At 40.1% G+C, this 25,227-nt stretch overlaps 1 protein-coding gene across 1 annotated transcript in view; it reads right to left on the bottom strand.

Moving 5' to 3' along the window:
* NPC1 (NPC intracellular cholesterol transporter 1) overlaps positions 1–25,227 on the bottom strand; it is a 27,956-nt gene extending 2,729 nt beyond the window's left edge. Inside the window, exons 1-22 of the mRNA XM_082044490.1 lie at positions 24,990–25,227; positions 17,736–17,858; positions 16,387–16,493; positions 15,628–15,803; positions 14,348–14,515; positions 13,462–13,711; positions 11,552–11,628; positions 10,526–10,896; positions 9,904–10,130; positions 9,238–9,338; positions 8,176–8,278; positions 7,045–7,234; positions 6,450–6,632; positions 5,658–5,772; positions 5,107–5,234; positions 4,881–5,021; positions 4,218–4,307; positions 3,916–4,106; positions 3,035–3,150; positions 2,340–2,469; positions 1,745–1,945; positions 639–870 (exon numbers count right to left, since the gene is read on the bottom strand). Of these exons, the coding sequence (XP_081900616.1) occupies positions 639–870; positions 1,745–1,945; positions 2,340–2,469; positions 3,035–3,150; positions 3,916–4,106; positions 4,218–4,307; positions 4,881–5,021; positions 5,107–5,234; positions 5,658–5,772; positions 6,450–6,632; positions 7,045–7,234; positions 8,176–8,278; positions 9,238–9,338; positions 9,904–10,130; positions 10,526–10,896; positions 11,552–11,628; positions 13,462–13,711; positions 14,348–14,515; positions 15,628–15,803; positions 16,387–16,493; positions 17,736–17,858; positions 24,990–25,067 (3,498 nt within the window). The 5' untranslated portion in view covers positions 25,068–25,227. The remainder of the gene's footprint in view (positions 1–638; positions 871–1,744; positions 1,946–2,339; positions 2,470–3,034; positions 3,151–3,915; positions 4,107–4,217; positions 4,308–4,880; positions 5,022–5,106; positions 5,235–5,657; positions 5,773–6,449; positions 6,633–7,044; positions 7,235–8,175; positions 8,279–9,237; positions 9,339–9,903; positions 10,131–10,525; positions 10,897–11,551; positions 11,629–13,461; positions 13,712–14,347; positions 14,516–15,627; positions 15,804–16,386; positions 16,494–17,735; positions 17,859–24,989) is intronic.

Below are 25,227 nucleotides of genomic sequence, written 5' to 3'. Positions count from 1 at the left end.
CAGTTGGCAAATCTCATCTTATCTAGACTTACCTAGCAGGTGACTTACATGAACATATGTCTGGTTGTAACATGGGGCAATAGTTTACTATCTCATAAGTGTGTCAGATCTGTCAGAAATATCTCCAGAGAAAGGTAAACCAGAGCTCCAGCACTCAGCAATTAGTTACCAAGTTCTGGAGCATTTTACCAAGGCACTCTCTGCCCAAGTGGTTTCACCCATTTATGCAAGAACCAGGCTGGTGCTAGCACACAGATCTACTCCGCAGAATGTGAACACAGCAGAAGCCTTAACGCTAACCTATGTATCCTTACCTTAGGCATCAACAATCTCTGATGTGCAACAGCACCTGGCCTATATAGCAGCAATACAACTGTTGCTGCAGAACAGAAGAGACCACCACTAGATACAGCAACTGAACTGTCAGCTACGCAGCATCTTATCAGTACTAGGACTAGTCATCAGAATAAACCTGTTTTCTACCCATCATCTAGATGTATTAAGATAGTTCCACTACTGTTCAAATGCCTGTCAAAGTTTAGTAGAAAATACTACTCAGCATCAGGAATATAAATATAAGACACACAGAACTGCTCAAGACTTGGAAACAGAAACAGAGGGATGCCTTGTTAACTTACCATGACAAGATTCACTAATGAAACTGCATTCAAGCTGATGCCCCAGAGCCACATCACTCCAAACATGTTGACAATTATCATAGCAATAGTTATTGAAACTATGACAGCAGCCCATACTTCAAAACCAAGCAGCACCATTGTCACCAGAAATATCGATCCCAAGGAGATGCAGAGGTTAAAGATGGCATCATGCACAATTGTCAAGTATTGCTCATAGAAAACATAAAACACACTGTGGAAAGAAGAGAAGTTGCATTTAGCTATCTTCCTTGTTATATGCCAAAATCAGATTAGCTTCTGTGCCAAGGATAAAGTAGTTCCCTCCTTACAGAAGTCAGCAACAGGAACTGGCTTCCTACCATCAGTGGAACAGCTCCTACAGGACACTGGCTGTTATACAATCTTTATTTGAAGAGTTAATGAAGAGCTGCTGTATCTGGAAGCCAAGGTAGCTCCCACACTTCTGTACATGCAGCTACAGTAGTTGCCAGAATGTAGTTCCTCAGATCACTTGTGGTACCTGCAGGAACTACTGCAGAGGGTCTGAACAGATTTGTTTTGCAGTGAGACCATAAGAATGAATAGAATTCTTTGAAGCTAAGAGATCAGTATTTCAGCTGTACAGATATAAATTCCAACTCAATTGCATTGTGGTACTCTTATAGAGTCTTCAGTATGTTAATAATGCAACCATTAGACAGGTACTACCCATCACTGCTGCCTTCACTTTAGGTTTAAATAACTTAAATTTGAAGTCAATACATTCACATTATAGCTTGCAACAACCCAGGTCAACATACCTGCTTAAGTAACAACTATTAAACCCTACTATGAAAGCTAGGAAGTGCCCAAGCTGAAGCCAGAGCCACCTTCGTACTGAAGGACAGGTTTCTTGGTTTTAGCTAGCTAACATCCACAATAAAGAGAATTTAGTTCTGTGGATATAAGTTGTGCTTTTGTGGTTTTACTAGAAATTCTAGAGTCGCTATATTATGTCGTGTTAGACAAAACTCAAGACTCAAGTCTCTAGATCTTATTAAGCAGTACCTTTTCTCAGTTCCACAAGCTGAATATTTGTCACTAAGGCAAGAAACATCTAAGCATACCTGTAAGGAAACACTCTGTAGTTCTTCTCTTTGATGCCCATGGTTTCAGTAATGTTATCTGCTATGGCCCGAGCTTTCTTCATGGCATCAATAAAATCAGATGATGTTTTCAGTACAGTATGGTAAGTCATAAAATAAGTAGCTCCAACATCAGATTTGTTGTTTATAAAGTCGACAGCAGAGTTATATGCAGCATGACCTCTATATGAACATAATAACATTTTTATGTCAATATCAGCACCATTCAAATTTATTAGCTTTTATAACTCCATCTTGTTTCTAACAGTTTCCAAAACTGCTAAAAGCTTGAGAGCACAACACATTTCAAGACTTCACAAGATATACTGGAACAGACTGACTATTAAAGTTGTTTCTCTTTGTACAGAGGAAAGCTGCTGTTCCATTTGGTTGATGATGCATTTGTTTTCCAAGTTTTGTTTCAGAAAATACTATAGAACAGGTGACATGTCAGTGTTTGTATGACTTTTAGAAGGACATTAGATTTCCAGCATTACAGACATAAACAAGTCATGCTTCCAGAGCAAGCATCTTCGACACGCTGGTCTAAACAAGATGTACAGAATATGGCTCTTACCCTTTGCCACATTTCGGATTAGGGTTGTCTGATAGGAACATTGGCAAAAATGTCATGAAGTCTTTGCCCTGTGGTCTCTGCTTGCCTTCTTGAGTCAGTGGTCGACAACGAGTACAGGATGGATCAGTGACTGAAAAAATACAGGAAGGTCAGTTAGAGGAGCAAGTATTCTTTGTTGTAACACTAGTAACTTCTGACTTGCAACACTACAGGATTTAATTTCATAAAAAGCATTTTCACTGATGAAAAAACTGATAAGCTCTGAAATTCATATAAAATTTGTAGTCCTTTTATTTATTACTACTAAGGCAAGGGCAACCAGAGAACACAGTTACTTGTGTACTATCTACATTAGACCAGATAAGAACTATACCAAACTGAAGGATCTGAACAAAAAAAAGCACTAATTTTGTGTGCTCTAATGAAACCAGCAGAAGGATCAACATTTTTATAATATGTTATTTTTGTAATAGTCATTAGACTGGCTGTCTAGGTTGACCGTCTTTAACCTGCAACATTCCAGTAGAATGTTTAAGTTCAATCAAACAGCAATTCAAATAAGTCAGAGGGCAACTCAAGAGGTGCCAGCTCACTCTAAGGAAAGCTGTTCGCCTGACTCATACCATGAGAAATTGTTTTGTCTACGCAACTCATAAACCAAGATAATCCCCTAGCAACAAGATGGATGTCAATACCTGATGCATTGCAAAACTGTCCAGTGGTATTGTAGACTCTGCAACAGGACGACTGTGGCTTCACCCAGTCAAAGTAGTCATCAATCCAGGATGATGGGGCATAGCCTATCCTTGTGCTAATAAAACAACACAACCATCATCAGTAATTTTGTGTTTTGTTCCAGAACACATCCCTTGATCTCTCCAGTTCTGACTTACTCCATGGCCACTCATTCTGGTCAAAGCTAGTTAGCTCTCTCCATAGTCCCCCTGCTCCAGTACACCAACCAAAACCCAGTCTTGCTTGTAATACCACAGCCAGAAAACAGCAGGAGCTTCTCCCCTGCATTCGAGTTCCACTGCCAAGCTCAGTTTTCCATCCCCTGTCCACTCTGTGCCCCATCTGTTCCACATATTGTTGCCTCAGTTAATAAGCAAGGTATCTCCTTCACTTAGGCTGAAATAAAAACACTGAACTGCACTCAAAGGAATGGGGAAGATACTTCCTTCAGTTGTTAGCTACTGAACTCCAGATACAATTCCTGCTTAGCCTTGCTAGACTAGTTTATCCACCAAGCTTAGAAGCTGAGCATGCAAGTCATTTTCCAGAAGAGCTTAACCATACTGAAAGGTCTTTGCAAGTTTTTCTTCCTACCATTTCCCAGGTTCCTTGAACGATCAAGCCCCTTTTCCATACTCAAGTACATCAATATAACCCACCAGTCCATATGGTTTTATCCTCATTCTAGGAGACTGCCACAGCTTCTTCCCTTCCCCAATCACAGTATAAAGCAAAGTGACAGCTGTACAATCAACAGCTGAGCCTGAACTAAATTAAAGGACACACTGGCCAGCTACATCTCTTCCACATGACTATGCAGAGAAAAGCATGAAAGACTTACTAGCTACCAATTTCTGCAGCATTGAAGACTTGCTGGACAAGTGAATCATTATTACATCCCATTCCACCACACACCATGTTCTGTCCTTCCAAAGAGGTGTAGTTATGCCCTTCTTCTAGGACAAAGTAGACAGGAGGACCTGCATGCAGGTACTTGTTGAGCTGGCTCAAGTAATCCGTTACATAGGAGTCCTTAAAGGGAAAAGTTTTTAGTTACTATGACATAATGTTGAAGTAGCACAATAAGATATCAAATCTCTTTAGCCACAAATTGCTGAAGAGCAACATGATATTAAGACTTACATCTGGCATTGAGAGAAACTGATCCAGTCCAATCTCTACATTGTGTATAACTGCTGTACTGAATGACAGAACACCCACAAACACTGCTATCTGCAAAAAAGCAAGGTCACAAAAGTGAAAACTGCATGGAAACAAGCAGCAACAATTTATTAAGTTAATAACAACCATGCAAAGAACTCTAGCTTACATATGGTACCCCAAATTAGTAAATTAGTTGCAGGAAAACCTAGGGACTCAGAGTTCCCTTCAGAGCCATAAAGGAAAATTTATACTTTAAAGGCAGGAGTGAAAGATATGCCAAACACCTTCTGTAAATAAGCAGAGTAACCTCAAACTGAATCACAGATCCAGCAACAACACTAGATTAATGCAGTGTAGGAGCCAACATGTGGTGATTTTTGGCATATGCCTAAAGTGATCTGACTGTCAGTAATGCAACTCTTAAATCTGGGCCTTGGACAATCCAAGGTCAAGCCTCTTGTTTACTAGAAATATTCTTGCAGCTACAAAAGTTTATTCCAATACTAAGGCTGAAAGCAAAAAATCCCAGAAGCTTAATTTGTTTCATTGTGCTGAAGATTCTTCTGCAGTATATAACCTTCAGGCTCACTACACTTTTGCTCAAGTTTAGATGACTGCTTACTGTAAGCAGAGTGTACATACTACTATTGGTCTCATCCAGTCCTTCAGCAGATATGGAGAATAAAGATTTTTGAAGAACAGAAATAAGATGCTCTCAGAACGCTGGACTCCACTCATTTCTTCATCGCTTTTGATGCAACACAGAATATCCAGTCTATTACTCTGAAAATTAAGTGCCAGATTTAGTACAGTTCTGCAGAAGATGCCATCTGTATTACACTGCAGTTACAGGTGCATTTATACTCACCTCTTGACGCTTGATATCCAAGCCCAGGAGACTTACAAAGCAAGTGACTTGAAGAATAAAGTCTATGAGCACAGCCATTCCAGCAAAAAGGGAGAATGTGCGAACCGCTGGCATCGTAGACAGTGTCCCTGAAGGAAGCGACTCAGTTTGTTAAACAAGCAAGTTCCCTGCTCTCAGAAATGCATGAGCATTTTCTAGACAGATATCCAATTTAAACATTAGCAGGACAAAGCCATTCTCTTCAGAGTAAAAACAGCTGATATGAGCCTGGCTACAGCTGCTGGTTTTGACCTGTTTGACAGCATTTAAACTGTGCAGAGAGGTGAGCAGCTTTGAGACATTTCTGAGTTCTAAAGTCACTAGTCTTAGTACAAGCTGCATAAGAGCGTAGGTAAGGAGTGCTGTCATGCATGCTCTTGCTTCAACATTGAGCCACTCAATGCAAATTGAACAAATGGTAAATTACACTCTAAATAAAAAAGTTCATTAAAAAGTTGCATTTTTTCCTGCAACATACAAACCCTTATCTTCAAATATTAAAGAAGTCTTACCAAGAAAGAATGCCACAGTCTCCGAAAAAGATGAGAGAAACATACTGGGTGCCACATCTCCCAAGACTCTGCCAATCTGTTTATCCAGAGTTTCACCCTGAAGGCGTTCATCTCTCTATTTTAAGGCAATTTATTATAATTAGGAATCACACAATTTAGAAAGTGCTTTCATAGGAAATAAAATCCACACACTTTCAAACACCCAAACTATCTTTCATCATTTTAAGTTCATTAACCTGAGATCAACAAAGAGAGGTTCTCTAATACAAAAGCAGCATGAATATCACTGTTGCCTTGCTTCAAACTTCACCTGATACAGTAGTAAAGTTCAGTACTTCAGACAAAACCACACACTTGCCAGAGGCATTGTCAGTTTTAGTGGGTTATTGGGCCTGTCAAATTAGAAAGCTGATTGCACTAAGACTTTGTGTCAGAAGTCCCTGGTCTGGAGCATGTAGTTTAGTCAAAGATTACTGCTCACAATACAGTGAAGTTACAAGCTATCAAAATAGTAGTTGAGTTCTAGAACTACCAGAGAAGGATGTTAAAAATAATATTCATTTGTACATCATTAGAATGTGGACCAGAAATTACATTAAATGAGATTAATATCAACCAGCAGTAAGTGAGAATGTACATATAATCTTGTCTCTCTCTTTCCAAGACCAGTAGATATTCTGTGAGGGTCCAGAGCTGCTCTGACTGGACTGGAACGCAGAAGACTTTCTGCTCCAAGTTAACAGCCTTCCAAGACAGGCATATTGAGAATAGTCTATATGAACATACACATACCTGAAGTGTCTGGACTATAATGAAAATGTTGTCCACCCCAATAGCCAAGACCAAGAAGGGAATTACTTCTATCACAATCAGTGTCAGTGGGACTCCAAAGTAGCTGAAAATGCCTATAGAACATGCCACCGAGCTCAGTACAATCAGGATGCCTGCAATGCCCAGGGAGATCTTTGAATCCACCTAAAAAAAAAGTTCATGACTGTCAACCAAACCAGCATCAAACAGGACAGATTATAGCAAAGGTAAAAACCATGTTCTTACATATTTAGTGTAGTTAGTAGAACACTTTTCTAATTCTTTTGAAGATATGGATATTTTAAAAATAAATTGAAGCTACAAGCCTTAAAGCTTAAGTTAACTGGATGCCTCAAGTGAAAACAGACTTAGTTGAAGCTATGAAGCACGCAAATTGTCAAGTACGACAAGGATAACGCTCCCCATAGTTCCTGCCCAAGGAGTACTCAATGCTTTGATTTTATTAAAAGACTGAATATGAGCAGTCTGCAAAAATATTTCAGTCACTTAAAGCTAAGAAAAACTAATCAGCAAGTTGTAGCTTCAGTGTTTATAGCTATGAGAAGTATACACATACCAGTATCCTTCTACAGCTCTGGATATGTCCCAAAGCTATGGAGATGTACACAAACATTACAATATAGCTTATCACCACAGTGCTAATATCACTGTTGCTTTCACGATCAATTTCATCTTCAATACTCCGTTCTGCAGAAAATGATATGGTCAAGTTTGGATTATCATAGTTCTTCAAAAAGTTAATAAACCTAAAAGGAAAAAAAGAAAAAGATCCGTCACACTTTAAAGGATAAAATATTTTGTATTGAAAATATTTGGAAGTCAGCTGAAGGCAAATTTAAATAATCTGTGTGGTACAAGAGTCCACTGTGGCCAGAAGCTACTTTGAGGGACATTGCTCATTTTTAAAGAGGGCTGCTTGCTACACATCCCTAGAACTCTACTCCAAGCCCTAGAAATACACTATGCTGAAATATCTTCCATGTTCTCTCCAGAATTTGAGGACAACCAGATATCTTGCATAAGCATAAACCATTTCAAAGCAAAAATGCAGTTTTCCTCAAAGCTAGACATGTGAAATGACTGCAGCTTGCTTACAGTACTTCAGCAATTTATTATCCTTTATTTCAGTTCCCTAATGGAAGAGAGGTGCTTGTGACACAGGCAGACTCTAGTTATACTTCTAATAAGTCTCAGACTTTCTAGTGCAGTAGTTTTTATCTGGACCATCAGCCAGAACAGTTGGCCGGTGTAAGCCAACATCAGGTCTTCAAGATGATGAAGGAAATGAAAGCTTTATAACCTCACCTGGAAGACTTTTGTAAAAATTACAGTTTAAGAATTACAGGATAATGCTGGACCTTTCCACTAGTGATAACGGTCCAGTAAACTGCAGAGTCTACCTGTAGTGAAATATATCAAATCCTTTCTAAAGTTACTTATCAGCAAGTACTACTGGACTAGTTTGTCACTAACAAGACTAGAACTTATCTCCTCAAAGTATAAGCCAGATAAAGTGAAAGTCTTATGACCAGCACATTCTGTCCTTGATGGGTTTTTGCTGCTTCTCAAAACACCCCTGTAGTTACATGGAGAAACTGTCAATGCAGTACAGGTGTTTTTTACGTATCTACATTTAAAAGTTGCTTTAAGTAATTTATGCGTTTCAGAATACAGGAAGCCTACTTACTCTTTTTCCCATGCTAAAGCTTTCATTAGTTTTCTTGAGTCATTGTAGTAGTTGTTGACAGGAAAAGTAATAACAAGAGCTGTAGCATTATTATAGTTCTCCTCTATAGAATAGGAAAGAAAAATTGTCAGGCATTACAAAATGCAGCCTACATTCCAATACAGGTGGCTACAATCAAGTTTAACATTAGCATTGTCCAAAGCAATTCCACCCCCACAGCTCCGTTAAATGCAATCTATTTAACAACATCAAGTCCTCAAAACCACTCATGAAATAAGAATAGAAATTACTGCAGTGAGAATGGAAGTTAACAAGCATTACAGACTGCATTCAAAAGTAATCATTGATTGTTTACCATGTTCATGGCACCCCAACATTAAGTCATTGCATTGTTAGACAAGGGGCTACTATATAACCAGTGCTTATGACTTTCCATCTTGTGAGATAAAAGGATATGGCTTCTTAAACCTGATGCCTCCTGCATACTTGGTTTTTTTCAAAGGAAGTACAAAAATCTACAGTTTAATCAAGTGCTTGCCTTCAAAGGCTGTTTTAATACATTTGTGTTTGATATAATACTTTTGTGTTTGATATACCTATCAAGTTAGGTTTAATTGGACAAATTGCTTTAAGAAAATTCTGGTTTCAGAATAATTATGAAATGGTTTCCTTTGTGAACATCTTAACCTAGTCAGATCAGTAACAAAACTTCATTTTACTCAAAAGCAAAATACACATGTCCCAGCATGTCAACTTGAGATACTTCATATCTTTATCTAGTCTCTAAAAACTAAAGATCCTTTAGTAGGCCCAAAGTAGACTGAACACTTGCTTGTCAACAAGATAAGTATGTTCTAGTAAAGACTACTCTAGAAATGCCTAGTCTGCCTCCAATCTCATCACTGATCCACTGAAAATTTAAAATATTCTTACTTAAAGCTGAACAAAACACCAGTTTCTCTGGCGTGCATTTAAGTGTCTGTTGAACAAGAATGCACCTTTAGTAACAAAGCCAGCATAGAAGACTTTCAAGACGAACTGCAACACCGTTCTGCCACTTACCATCATATCCTCCCAACACCAGCCATGGAAATACAGGTCCACCAAATGTTCCCAAGCAGGGATCGTGAAGCAAGCTTGTGTCATTCAGTGATGCTGGAGCCCTAGAGAGATCAGCAGCAACAACTGTTGGCTTCTGCTCAACAACTAAGGCACAGCACCATAGAACAGAAAACTAAAAAGCTGTTATGTTAAAACTGAATTTCAAGAGAGAAATGAGATAAGACTCCTTGTAATACATTGGCCTTGTGCTATGTTTGCTTTGAATTTAAATACAGTTTTAAGGGTGTCTTCCTTACAGTTTCTAGGAAAAGGAGTGGCTTCTGCCTACTGAACTGTGAACAGAAGTGAAAGCTTAGAAACTGTCTTCTATATCAGAATTCTGCTTCTCAGAAGTACTTGAAACACGTTTAAGGTAAAAGAGAGCCACTGTCTGCACCAAACCAAGTGTAACCTGAAACCTGATTAAAACACAACTCCTATTAAAGTACTAAGACAAAGAAACAGAAGCAATCTATACTAACCTGCTGTTCCACATAGTATTGTGAGTTTAAAAAGAGGTGAGAAAAGGTTCAAGGGAGCAGCAAGAATGAGCTAGTTTTGTTTGCCAGCAAGACAAATACCTAGTTAGCCTACAGTTCAAAAAAAGCACATAATCATCCTGCTTACCGAACACAGTATAGAAAGTGAGTGTGGTAGTCAGCATAGACAAAGAACTCATCCCCAACAGAGTGATCTAGTACAGAATGACTGTTCTGAAAGTAGTTGAGTACACTCAGTATAGTGCAGTTGTTGTTGTAGGGAGCAAGAGGAGCCAAGCAAATGTCTTTCAGCATTACAGTCTCATTGTCAAAAGAAGCAGCTATGTTGACAATAGCATCCTGCAAATCCAGTACCTTGGAAAAAAAAAAAAACAAACACACACGCCATAGTTTTAAGAACAGCACAAGAAAGCATTTCCCTAGCAAGACAAGACTTCAGTGCATGCTGCGTTCCTCTAAGTTTCCAAAGGCAGTGGTACACACCAACAGAAGCACATGACTAAATCCCATTATTTCTGTGTTCACAGCAAGAGTACTTACTGGAACTTAGCTTGCAGGTCTACCTCTAATAGAAGAGGTCAGAAGACAAGGTTTTCAGCAAAAAGCTTTTATAGTGATACTTGGATTTTTAATATGAATATCTAGTGATTGTTTTGATGGACACATGGCACCATAGACAGAAAACCAACTCCATATGGTTACATCTGTTAGGTATGTTTAGGTCTTTGCTCGTGGGAAGTCCCAATTACCTGGTGGAGAATCTCTTTGGTAAGTGGAGGCCCAAAAGGCACGTCTGCTCCTGATGGGTAAGGTGAATAGGTGTCTGGATGGCTGTTGGGTGCTTGAATAATAAGTTGTTCAGTACGAAAGAAAGGCCCGAAGTGTGTGTCAAAGTACTCCTTCTCCTTGCGAGCTTGGCTGTTTGGGGCTGACCAGAGATCTACAGGGTTTGTGGTTGCTTTAATATACACAAAGCCTGAGCAGCACATTGCAATGAAGACCACAGAGAAGAGGATAACAGGACGTGGATTTCTGACACAGAAAGCCCCCCATGATGTGAATGTCATCCTTAGGCCATTCTCAAACCTTTCACCAAGCCTTTCACCACAGGTAATTTTCCCTGTAAGAGCAAGAAGTAAACAGTAAATATTTGTGAAGTCCATTAAGCAGCACTTTCTTGATGTCCACTAGGAAAGATGAAATTTTATTTCAGTTCTGCTTGTAGTAAGCACCAGAAGCTATGTCTACATTGACAGTCAGAACCAGCAACCAATCCTTGAGTGAGGTCAAGAGGGCAGAAACCAGCCTGTACCTGACACTGCCCCTTCTAATACAAAATTGTCTCTTACAGCAGTAAGTACAGCAAATAAAGGCAAGAAGCAGCTAACAGATACATATGCATTAAAGTGAGCTACCACAGCTGCTACACAAATTAAACTACAGTTCTTTCATGGCATGCTTTGATAGGTGGATAGGTCACAACATGATCAAAATGATTTTAACATCATGCTGTCCCTTTCACTGCCAGCTACAAAGCACTCCAGAAATTCCTATTATAGTAGCCAGACCCATAGACTGCAACCAGGGCTTCCAGCATCCAACAAAAGAGTTAAGTACCACTCTAAAAGAGAGGTATTGGCCAAAAGACTGAAATAAAGCCCTCTAAGAATGAATTATATGGCCTAAAAACGCTAAAATTCCAGAGCCCATCCACAGAAAGGAGAAGCACTTAAGACGAGTTTCTAATAAATCTATTACCCTTATCCAAGACATACCATTGTCACGATGGGAATTCACAGAAAAGGCTACATTGCTGTCAATTGGTGTGTATTCTGAGACAAAGTGCCGCCTCCTGCAAGACAAAAAGCTATGTTACCCTGCTTCCTCAAAAGGTATCTTTTGGATTTTCTACAGTAATAGAGTCCAATGTCAGTAATAAAATTGATATTTGACTCCTCCTATCTTAATAAGCTTCTCAAACTTGGATCAAGTACACATTCTTTATGTCTATTTAGAAGATCAGTAGCATTAAGAGCACAGGGAATCTCTTTAGATTGATCATAACTTAGCAATAACACATGGAAAAGTTTTCTACATTATAAATATTTGACCTCATTTGTCAAACTGCTCAAGTTACACCTACTTAGCCTGAAGAAACGGGGAAGTGAGGAAATATCAAAGTAAGGTACTTTCTTCCTGTCCTGAAGACAGGCAAGTTATACCCCAGAACACTTATGCTAGACCTGTATTGCTTATACCCATTCCTGATACCCAGAGCAGGAGATAAGTTCAATAGCCTCCTCATGGTAAGCTGTAATAATGAGACCTTCAGTTATGGCAGGATGGTTTGGGCTACGAACCAGACATCTCAGACACCCTTACCATTTCCTGTAGTTACTACATATTGCCCAGTAAGATAAGGCTGCTGAGCACATCATAAGCTTGTTGTATCCACTACCCTTCTCCACATAGATGCAATTCTCATTATACAGCAATTTCAGATTCCTGGTCATAACTGAAAAATATTAAAGCTGCACTGAAAAGTACTACCATAGTTAAGGATGTTAGATAATGGAAGCCTCCAGAAAATGCTATTACAAAATATTAACAGGATGCCACTGCTCTGGATTGTTAGCACACCCACACCAAAGCATTTACATTTATGTGTACACTTCACTAGTGAGTATCACATAGTACAGAGAAGCTGGCTTGCTGGCCCTTACTTCACACAACGCTATGATCACTGGAAGATCAGCTTTTGTTTAGTTTTTTCAGAACAGGAGACTAAGAAAAAGTATTAATGACTTAATTTGCAATAGGGTAGTGATAGTTTTCCTGCAGACTAATGCTTGTAACAAAACAATGTTATGATTGCATGTGGCTGCCCATAATAGATCTTTCTCTCTCCCACTGATCCCAAATTGAGTTCTTACAATCCCATTATCTTGAAGTCAAACTTTTAATGATTCTTCCCACGTCAGCCACATCTACTGACAAAGTATGGTGCATTAAACACTTTGTTGCACATGTAACAACAGCCAGAAGTAATAGTGGCTTTAATGAAACACTGCATGTGGTAAACAGGCCTTTCCATCACTGGAGTTTCAGTTCATTTCAACTACAACTTACAGAACAAGTTATCTGAGGAAGAAAACAGGACCACATTTTTACTTAGTCACATGTGTTCTCCAAGCTATTAGTTTATTAGTGGACTGACCTAGTCTTAAGCTCTCAGAGAAGTTTGACATTTGAGCACAAAGGCATTTCACTGCTCTTGAAAGGTGGTGCTCTGGTATCTTAACGCATACCACACAAGGACACAGTCAAACTGAGACTTTACTCTTTATCATAAAGGTTTAATGTAAATCTGACGAAGTAGATATGTGCATTTCCCCAGACTTTTACATACTCTCAAGTTCTTGCTTATGAAAGTTGTAGATTGGCATATTTGATCCTGTAGCTACAGATGCTACAAGAGTTGCACATCAACTAAACCAACTTCTGCACTCACTTTCTACCACATATTTTTAGGTACTAGAACACTCCCCGTAAGTATAAGCATCTGTCACAGAACATGACTTTTGCTTGCGTGAAAGAAGACATAAGCATTCTGTCCTGGGCAAACGAAGCTTTCAGAAAAAAAAAGGCAAGTGACTTTCAGAGCTGAGCAGTTTGAATACTTTACCTGTAACACCAGATTCCAAAAACCAGTGCAAAAAAGACAAGCAGAAATCCCATGTAGGAGATCCACATGATGACATACACAGCATCCAAACCAAACAAAAGCCATGGAGCAGGCAATGGAGGGGGTTGAGGTTTTGGACCACAAACAATTGAACAGTCCTGACAGCTGCATGGTCCTGTCGAATCATCCACAGACTCATTACAACCTTTGGTAGCATTGTTCATAGGAATCATTCCATGGACAGGAACATCTATGACAAGTCACAAGTTGCAGAACCAGTTTACTACCAGGTAAAAATTCAGACCTTCAACACAAGCTTCCCAGTTAAGTGAGTTAACCCTTTATACAAGAGGCCCTATCCTCTATAGAGTAGCTTTCCTTGGTCTTACAGCTGACAAAGCCACTGCCTTTTCCACAGCAGGTACCAACTGTTCACAGTTGGCTACTAACTAAATGACTGGTCACGTTTTAGAACACCTCAGTTTGTAAAAGCAGTAAGCACATACTTCTATCATTCCAGCAATGATTTGTCACCCCCATAATCTGTCCAGATTGTGCAATGTGTTAGTTTCCTTGCAAAGAAATCCTAAAGGATAAGGGTACTGCACTAGTTCCCCAAGGAATACAAGCGATCCGGTTGCCTAAGCTCAGCCCATCCCTTAATGAGTTTTAGATATCTACACAACAGGAAGCTGCATACAAAGCAAGTGCAAAGTATGACTTCCCAGTAGAAATCAAAAGAGATAATCAGTTTATCTTGCATTGCTTTGAAAGCCTCTGACTGCAGACATTCGTCATTGGGCTGCTGTTTAACAAACCAGTATACTAGCTGCAGCACATAGCCTTTGACAGCAGCTTCAAAGGCAAGGAATACTCAGTTTCTTACCTGAAAAGATAGGAATAATGCTGAAAGGAGTTTGCCCATTGTCCTTACTAAACATGTACTCAATCCAGTTGGTGGCATTGCAGTCCTTGGCATCCTTCCCACACAGTAGCCCCAGTGCTTTAACATTACTTGACGGAGCCTCCACATCTTTGCAGGCATTATACATGGCTAGAAAGAGTGCATTAAGACAGAAGAGTCATTAAACCAATGTTATTATTTGAGTGAGCATTCCAACTATTTCCAATAATTAGACTCAACAAGTTCAAAGAACATGCTTATAGCTTTCAAGATGAAATATCTTAAGATAGTGAAATAATGCTTCCAGTTGTGTTTACAGTATTCAAGGTTGCAACTCCTTGTTATGGCTATCTCTGAGTACACCACATGAATCTGCATTACACTAGAACATACTTTAGTGTTTGAGAAGGAACAGCACTTAATATAAAGTTAATTTCAGGGAAAATTATGACAACTATTTAAGGTACTTTTGATCTGTAGGCCTTATATGACTTTCAAGTGTCTCATAATTTGATTAAAGGTTATTGCACAAAGTATATAATGACTGAACTGATTCTTCAAGCTTGCTATAATGACTGAACTGATTCTTCAAGCTTGCTATAAAACCAAAATACAACCCAAACTTCTTCGTTCTTTGAAAAAAAAAAATAATCTGGATTTGGCAAAGGATTAGAACAGTCCATTTCAAGAGGAGTGAATGCCTCTTAGAGAACCACTGCAGTACACAGTGTACAAATGTTACTCTCATACTTGCCAGACAGTTTCAATGTCAGCTTGGCTTTGGACATTTAGTATTTGGCAACAACATTGCTTTTTCTGAAGTTAAATTCATCAGGGTTATCAGCTATTAACCATTTTGTCAAGCAATGGAAGAGGCTGCCGAGGAAAGTGGTGGAGTCACCATCCCTGGAGGTGTTTAAAAGGCATTTAGACAAGGTTCTTAGGGACATAGTTTAGTGCCAGTTAGGTTAATGGTTGGACTTGATCTTGAGGGTCTCTTCCAACCAAATGATCCTTTGATTTGTACAGATGTTCAGTCTCAGTTGAGTCTTCAAACATATTTATTAACAGTGTCAGTGTAATGTCTCCTACCCAGGCAGAAGTTAGTGTTCTAGCAGTTTCATGGAGAACCTACTGGTATCTATTTGATGCCACGAACTTCAAAAGACAAGGAGGTATTTCCTCCTCACAGTTCCTTCTGAGAAGGCATTGGTCTTATTACCTTGAAAAAGCCTAGGTAGATTAACACACTGTTTACTCACCATTTGCAAATTGTTCTCCAATAAAGTACTGCAGCTCTGTAATGCTACTTTTGTTCTCTTTTAAAATTGGATCATAATAAGGTATGGTGCTTGTAACATTCAAAAAGTCAGACTGATTTGGACTGCAAGTCAGTTCACAGAAGAGGTTTATCAAGTTGTAAAAACACGATGGACATCTGGGTAGGAAAGTTAAAGAAAAGCAAACAGATTAAGAGGTAAAAGTGCAGGGCATATCTGATTTGACCTACATATCAAGTGTAAACATTCTGCTCAGAGCATCAGAACAAAGTATTTAAATTCTGCAAGCTTTTAATTAACAATGCAACATTAGCTGGTGCTTAAAAAAAAAAAAAACACCACTCCTCACCAGTAGCATGAACAACATTCACTAACAAAACTGCCTACCTCAAATAGCAGATAAAAGCAGAATTTGAAGGCAAACTTAACTACTGCTAGCAGGGAGACTTCTGGTAGAAGACTGAACAATACTTTGTCACCCTCTTCTGAAGCCTTCATTACAAATACAGTAGCTTGAGACAAACTAAGGTAACATTTATTCTATCATCTACCTCAATGCAGACTGCAAGTAGCTGTTTCATGAAATTTAAGCTTCCTGATATGAAGGAGCCTTTCCCAAAGCTTGCTCCAATAAGCCTTTAAATGGAATTGCCACCTTTTCTACAGTCTACATGAACAGAAGAGTCTTAATGTGTTCATTATGTTACAAATCTCTAGTTGCTTTGCCATTCATTAGCATACCTGGAAAGAAACTGCAGAGGCAGCTGCAAGTTGTTTTTCAAAGTCTGAAGCTGACGAACATCACAGCAAGTGCTAACATTGCCAAAGAATAAGCCTGGACAGAGTTCCTTAAATAAAAACAGTATCAAGGTCAGAGGGAAGGAAGGAAAAGCATGTTTAAGGCTTCAGAACTCATTAGAGTTAGGGGTTCTGCTTCAGCATATTTCAGAAGACAGTAGCTGTTGCTGTAGGAGATGCATAGAAACAAATATCAATCTAATCAATCAGATTCTTTAGGGAGAAGAATCACTTCTTTTATTCAAGGCATCACTTCCTCTGAAAAAGCCCCTTCATATGATCTGTAGTCACCAGGGTCTATATATAGAAGGATAATGGTATTTGAGAGTCTATTAGTAAGAGGACAACACATGTTTATCCAAGTTGAAAGTATTCTTGCAGCTTATCCTCTACTATACCTTCTGGATAGCATCAGATTCTAAAGTCTCAGAAGGCAAGCCACTAACCACAAAAACAGTGGTTACCTGGAAAAGCTATTCCATGTTCAGTTTATTGAAGAGACAAATGCATTTAATACAAGTATAAATAGTAGTAACATACAAGAACTGTATATTAAATCTTCAGAAACAGTACAACACAGTAGTTAGCTCACCTACATATTTAAGTCACTCCTGCCACCAGTCAAACCATTGTTTAACTCCGTAGCTATTTCACACTTTAAAGATTTGCACTACCATCTGCCAAGAAGGCAAGCCTGGCAGTATCATTCTATATTGTACATCAAATCCACAAACTCTATTTTGACTTTTGTTTTGTTCAATTTGACAGCTAAAGCCCAGATAAGGAAATACAGTCTCACATTAGCCACAGCTAAAGAGACTAAATGTCCAAGTTTGCTCCCTTCGATTGAGTGTCAAATGTCCCATGTAAGGAAGAGATCAGCAACGATAATTTGATGGAAAACAGTCTAGTCTTGTCCTTTAGAGATCAGAAAGGCATAACCGCAGAATGTATTACAGTTTTGAAGAGTCCTAAAAACATCAGTCTGACTAAAGACTGCTCAGACCAGTGACGAAAATATGCAGAAAAGCAAACCAATCCTATATTTAAGGTTATGTTTGTAAAAGCCTGCAATTACATGTCTTAGAGACTTCTCATACTTCTGAGGCATATCACCTTCACACAATCAGGGCTACAATCTATACCTGAGAAATCAGAGATAACCTGTTTACTTTCTCAACAAATTAGGATGAGAAAGCCAATGTCATCGTGCAGGTCCAACAGAATCCAATACAGAACTCTACAGTGTAGGAGAATTATTTTTTAGCAGCAGACCTCCAAAAGAAGCTCACCTGCATTAAGTCATAGCCATCTTCTGGTAGTGCTATTGGTGGTCCATCATATGCACAGTTGTATCTCTTGTCTCCAGAAGCAACTCCACATTCTCCATACCAGACACAGAACTGTGAAAGTACCTAATCAACATGAGATATCTGGTTAACTGCTAGAAATAGCTGCCAAATGTCTCGGCTGCTGTAGAGTTTGGGTGCTACCATTCCAAAAGTCCTTTACAATCCAGATTAGACAACTTCCTGCTAAACATCACCATGTCGTACATAAAGCAGCCATTAGGAACAGTGCCTGTTTTTGACAGGGTGCACATCACCACTGATCTGCAGCTCAGCTCCCCATCCTTCCTTACCCAGTCTAGAAACAGGAAGTACGTTGTCTATAGTTAAGACTAAGTGTGAGTTACTTAAGAAAAAAAAAATGCTTAAAAAGCATCTCCAAATATAAGGTGACGTAGCAAATAATTTGTTAACACAAAATAATGCACATGATTAGTGGGTTAAACTTGTCACTTTAGAGCACATGATTCAGTGTACATGGAGAGAAGTGTATTGCTTATATGCAGTATTTCAGTTCCTCCTACCACCTTTTAATCTTTCTTGCAAACTCAGTCACTTATAGCAACAGATTGAGGAAGTAGCAGGATAAAGCAGATTCCATAGCAGAACTTTACAGCTCTGCACTCACCAAAGAATGCCATGTATTGCCACAATCTCAAAGGATGCTTTCCATCACCCCTTTTAAGCCTAAGCATGTAACATTTAAATAGGCTTACAGTGCAAAGTAAAAAAAAAAAAAAAAAGCTTCAAGGCTCATTTTAAAGATGTTTCAATTGGAAGGACTAGTGAAAAATTCAGAAATTGGCTCTTCACTACGTGCATAAAATAAAGGAAACTGAAAAGGGGACAGTGGTAACTTGCAAACCTGTTTTTTTTTTTTGTTCAGTGGTACTATCAGGAGACATTTGACATGCTAAAGCAAAATATTCTGAAAATTAAAACATTTAATGCAATAACAAGTTATTTACAGAAAAAGCATTAGGTCAGCTCCAATACCTGTGCACCCGGGCTGCAAGCAGAAAGCAGGCTGCACAAACATTTACTGCACTTCTGCCAGCTCTTGGTCAGAAGTTTGCAAGCTACAGTTTGAGAGACAACTGACCTATTTTTATCTCCTGAACAACCTTGACCTAGCATTTGCAGAAACACCATATGCTTACGCTGCAAGGACAGACTGCTGTGCTTTGTGCTTGACCATGAATAATATTGTTTACTGACCAGAGAGGCCCCTGAAAGGCTGCATTCATAACACCCAAGAGCTACCCAGAATTACAATGACTCCAAAACATCAATTTTTGTGCTAAGCAACACTGACAGTTCTTCAAAGAGTAAAGAAATAATTGTATTTTTTTTAAATCAGGGACAATAATCATCACAAATTTACCTGACCCTGGTAGAATTGTTTTCCCTTTAACTCAAACTATGCAACATGGCCCGATTCAAAGTCCCTCACTATAAGCTAAGTCCAAAAGTCAATTTAAGTACCACTCATACAGATCACTATTTCATTTGTCTACTCTAGCATTTCTTCTAAACATGTAATCAACTGCTCAGCATCACCATATTCCTACACCGAAGCTGGAAAGAACCCCTTTAAAATTGCACTTGTAAACACTGAATGTTTAACACCAGCATAAGCCAGAAAGTTAAATTCCCATAACTTGGAGATTATTTACGGAAACTACATTTTAAATCTGTTCATGCATCAAATTAATCTAAGAAGTCAACACTTCTTTGATGTCAATTTAGAAGTCACTATCTTCACCTGTTTCCTCACACCTATGCACCCAAGTTTTAAGAGCAAACAATCTAGAAGCAGGGAAAGAAGATGGTTTAGTGTTTGTATGCATCAGTGTCAGTAGTGAATTAATCATCTATTCAAGAGGAAGCACAGATTCACTGCTATTCTTGCAAAAGGGCAATGAAATGTGAGCTGCTTAGTACTGCCTGTGAGTACAGGATTAGATATTTCATCAATATCAGCCTGGGTTAAATGTTTAGTCTAGAATGGTTCATAATCATACTTTTTTAGAAAGTGTTCATAGAAAGAAAAAATACCACAACACTTTCTCTGTTTCATTAAGTCTTGTTATCTAACACTTCTTGATTTTTAAAACCCACAACATTATCAACCTACTCTTTTCAGAAAGATTTAACTTCTTCCAGAGTGGAAAGTGTGGTAAAACTGGTAATGCAGTCACCAGTTACAAAAAACCCTCAAACTTCTCAGGGCACTTCTTACACAGAAAAACTTGGAGGTAAATTTCAGCTCCCACACCAGGCTGACTGATAATTCTATTGTTTTTAAAATGTTATCTGTATTTCAAGGTTCCTTGGTTATAACTACACAAATACAAAATAAAATACAAGCTGTATTATGTCTACAAATTTACCTACAAGGCTTTTTGCCATCATTTTCAGGACGGAACATAAAGCAACTCACTTGCACATGACACTTGGTCATGCACCAAAAAGTATTCAGCTAAACACACAAGAAAGAAAAATAAAGGGTATTCTGGCCTAGTGTTTACACTTGTAATTGGAATACAGAATTTAAAACCATAATACTTAAGTTCCACTTTGATAAAACTTACAATGGAAAAACCAACATATTTATCACTCAAACTTTCAGCCTGTTTGAAAAAGCTGAAAAGACTGGTTACTTTCAATGACTGAAGAGCTGCAAGTTTGCATACTCTATTTCAGTATTAACACCAAGAATTCAATTTCAGAGACAACCCAAGATTAGATATTTATGCCATGACCTAGGAGGATCTCACTAATAAAAGTCTGAATTTGTTCCCTGAACCAGTAAACTTTGGTGATCCTTGATTTACAGTGGTTGAACCAAGTCAATAAGCCTAAAAAAACCCACATAATCAAAGTCAGCAGCCTAAAGTCACCACCAGAGCTCTCCAACATCAACAAGTCAATAGCAGACTCATCACTGAGTCAGTCACAAAATACGGGAGAGGCCTGGTCTCTCATGGTTCAGACAGTATTCAGGGTTACTATAAGTAACTAAGTAACTATGCCATTACCACTGATAAGATACAGCTGGAAGTTCTTCCCCACAAAAACCCTCTAGTAAAAGCCAGGTTAAGTTACAGAATAAGACAAGTACTTTGCTCTTGCTGTTCTTTCAGAAGAACATTCCTACACTGGAATGTTCTGGTGGGAAGACACAGGGATGAGTAAGGGTGGCTGTAAACAAGTCATAGTTAAAGGTACTGCTTGCAAAGTCAGATGTCCAAGTCACTTAGGATTTAGGTGAACAATCACCTTTCTTAAATGGGTGAAAACCCTCCCAACCCCAAAATTAACAGAGAAATGCTGTGTTGAGGCAAACTGTCTTCTAAACAATGCGAGATACTCCATAGGACTAACATAAGATCGGGGTTTGGGGGGGTTGTGGGTTTTTTGTATGGTGTTTTTGTGCATGTGTGGTGGGTTGTTTGTTGTTGTTTTATTTTAAAACAGATCACATTACTAAGTGTTCTATATTTAAAGTGAGACTTTCCTAGTTAGTTTAGGAAGCAATAGCAACATAACCTCCTGCCATCTGGCAATATGCTAACACTAGTCTTCAGTACATCCTCAGAGTTCAGAAAGTGTATTTCTACTTCTAGAAGATGTATTCTCTTCGAAAAATTTCACCCCAGGTCAGAGCTCCAGGAGCCCTAATAAAGAACTTGCACATGAACAAGCATGGGCATTTAATGACCATTAATATTCTACAAAGGTTCTGTTACAGTTTTCTGGTTCCAGGCATTATCATTGGTTTGTAATAAAACTAGTGTTTCAACAGATCATAAACACATTTACTTCATTCCAAATTGCCTCAACTGCATGTTGAAACAAATCAATAATCTTCAATGCTTCCAGCAACATTGGCCATAACCAACAATGAATATGTAGCTGTTAAGCAGACAAAGAACAATGATGATTTTGTATACTGAAACAGCAACTACTTGTTGTCTTGCAAATACCAGATGACAAGCGAACATTGTTTGGCTCTCCAAAGTGAGATTACTAATGTATGGAAAAGGCAACAGTATCAGATACAGCTGTTTCCCCTTCCTTCTTCTAGGATGGTACACCTGGGATCTTGCAAGGCAAGAAGAAAGATCCCAGGACTTGCAGGGCAAGAAGATCAATCCCAGGAAACAGCATACTCTTCCCCGCTCACTCCCTCAATATCTAGCCCACATCACACTTAGTAGCTGATATTGCCCACTAGGTTGAGAAGTTGAGTTCTAGGGAAACACAACACCACATTACCCTTAATAAATGGCAAGACTGGTTTCTGGAAACAGGTGGTCAGGTCAAGTTTGCAGATCTGCCCCAGAAGTTGCACATTACCTCACGGCCCTCCCCATAAGAGGCAGGAGGTCCATGGACTAAGGAAACTTTACAGGTTTAACTCTGACTTTGTCTCTTTCAGTAACTCATTCAGACAGAGCCAATTCAGAGACAACCTTCATCTGTCAAGCTTTTCACGTTGCCTTTACCCATAGGTAAAGGACTGCTCACTTTCACACAGAAAAATTGTCAGCTACGGCTGGTCAGGCAAAACAAGCCCCAGCTCTGGAGTTATCCAAGCATACTTCACATGTCAGAAGAAATTTGGGGTCAAGTAGAAAGAGAAAGTTGCAATAAGGGTAATAGTTTGGTATCTGTCGGAGCAACCTGGTGTTAACTGACAATGATTAGGAAAATACACACTTACTGCATGCATGACCAGAAAGTAGAGGTCCCCTAACTAGCAGTGGTCTGCAACTAAGGACATCTGCCCCACAACACACTCTAATGCCCTCCAGGGGTATAGTAATAATACTGCACAACAAAGTACTGTCTACCACCCAGCAAAGCATGACTCAGTTCTACCAGTCATTCCCTTCAGTGATCTCTCCCCTTCTAAGAAGGCTTCCTCACTTTCCATCCAGAAAGACTACAAACAAGTCACTCCTGATTTTCCAGGGAGTAATTTAAGTGATTACTGTCTTGTTGTGAAGCTGCATTGCCATCCCTGCCAAACAAGCTGCTCCACACAGGCATTTTGGAACCTCGTGCCCAGGGTCACGTAACACTGCACTGTGGGCCACTTGGTAAGTTTGAGGCAGAACAGCACCTTCCATTAACATCATTCCACAGGATTTCAGAAACTCAAACCCCACAGGTTGGGATCCCAGTTGCTGATAGGAAACCTGTGTCCAACCTTGCCTAGCCACTAATTTAACAGCTGGTGTTTTAGCATAATTATATGAATATCAACTGAAACAGCTGCCATTAAGCACACAAGATACCATCTAGTACATTAAGATGTTCATAAGAAAACAATAAAAGTTTCAAGACATCATCCTCCTGTAAATCCACATTCAGAAAAGAGACTAAGGGAGCCAAGACTTTCATTGTAGTTCTTAGATGGATAGTTAACTACCAACTAGTATCAGGTTAGCTGGCACAAGTCTTGAACCATGCACTGCTCAGAGTGAAAGATACATCCTACACAGGCTGAAGACTTCAAGTTCATTGTGAAAGTGTACCTAATGGAAGGACTGCAAACTGAAATGCCATTCTAGTCCACTGACTTCTTTAAAAAGAAGAAACATGACATATGACACTTTGGTTTATAGACACCACAACCAAAAGCATGAAAACATGACACTTCCAGTATACTTGAAGGAGAGAACAGGTTCATTTGCACAATGCTCCCCTTCTGCAAGAGTCTAACACTATATAAGCTCAGTCTACCTGAAAGACGAGCTTATGTTTGAAATATACCAAGGTGCACTTTGTGGATTGTTAGGCTGTAAATAACAGTTAATGGAAGAAAAAAAAAAAAATTACCTTCTTACATTACAAAACTGAAATCTGCCTGGTTAAAGTCATTTTGCAATGTTTACTTTTTAGGGACCACAAAGCCACATCCTCTCCAAGGATCCCCTAAGTCTTGTTGTTCCAAGCTTCCCTAGCTCAGTACCCATCTGCCACCTAAACGAAAGCATCTTGTCATTCCCTTACCAGCCCAGGAAAATTACTAATTTCCACAAGATGGTATCTCCCTTCAAAGACATTAAATAAAGTAGTGTCAGTAAGGTGCGAGTCCATTACCTACCCACCTGGAGATCATTAGTCACTACTAAACAATCAGCTTCTCCAGTGGTAACAGAAGAATGAATTCCTAGTTTTATGTTTAAGCTCTTTAAAGGTTATTTGAAGAGGATATAACAACAGGAGAACCTCAGCACACACAGAGGATGCCAAACTTGTGAGTTTATAAAGTGTTAAGCATAAAACTTGACCTAGAAAGTATGTTTCCAAGTTGGTTAGTGAGAAAAAAAAAAACAACACTGCACTAAGGCTTACAAGACACTCCTTGTTTCTCCAGAGGAATGTGGGGTATCTCACTCCTATCTTGGAGTACTGCATAAACAAAACATGACTGAGAAGAGAGGAGTGAATGTTCTCCAGTGTTTTTCCTAAAGTATTAATAAGTCCAACTTATTCCAGTCCTAAATTTTATGGAAACATGCAGTCTTAATACTACCACACTAACACATACCAGACTACTACTTCCCCGAAGCTGTCACCTAGCATAAGACACACTCCGTACAAACCGAACCGGACACCGAGGACAAGCCTCCGTACAGACATGTGACCGCACGGCCACTCACATGCGGAGGGCATTGCATAACCGGGGCTCACACGGTGCGGCGGCAGCCGGGCGCTGGGTGCAGCCCCAGGGGGCTCGGACCGGGCAGAGCTGAAGTGTGCGAAGCCCGAGCGCACCGCCCGCTCTCCCGCCAACAGGTGCTGCCGGGCCGGCCTGCTGTGTCACCGGGCTGCCCCGCACTCCCGCCTCACTCTCGCACCGAGTCCAGGAGGGAGGGAAAGGGGAGAGAGAGCCCCACCGGGGACAAGGAAGGGAGCCCCCCGCTTCGCTTCGCCCCGATCCCAGCGGCCTCACCGCAGCTGGCGGCTGATGGCTCAGCCGGCTCCCCCAGCCAGCTTCCCCCTGGGGAGACCCCCGCTAACGGGAAGCCCCCGCGGCTCCCCCCGCCCTGAAGCAACACCCAGGGGATCCCGCTCCCCAGGGAGGGCACCGCCGCCCCTCTGCCCCCGACGGTATCAGGAGGCCCGACCCCGCGCCGCAGGCACGGCTGCCCCGCCGCGCTCTCCCCGGGAGGGACTTACCCGCGCGGGCGACAGAAGCAGGAGGAGGACGAGGAGGCCAAGGCCACCCCGCCCGGGGCTGCTCTGCAGGCTCACCATGGCAGCGCGGGCAGGAGCGCGGGCAGGGGCGCGGGGGACTGGCAGGACTCTCGCCGCAACACCGGGAGGCGGCGGGAGTAGGAGGAGAAAGGCGGGCCGTCAGGCAGCCGCGCCCGCGCAGGTCCGGAAGGGCCGCTCTCGCCAGCCCGGGCGGTGCTCC

The sequence above is a fragment of the Streptopelia decaocto genome, assembly GCF_964273445.1.
Source record: "Streptopelia decaocto genome assembly, chromosome: 2".
In the NCBI taxonomy this organism is placed as follows: Eukaryota; Metazoa; Chordata; class Aves; order Columbiformes; family Columbidae; genus Streptopelia; species Streptopelia decaocto.
This window is presented reverse-complemented; position numbering and strand designations above follow the sequence as displayed.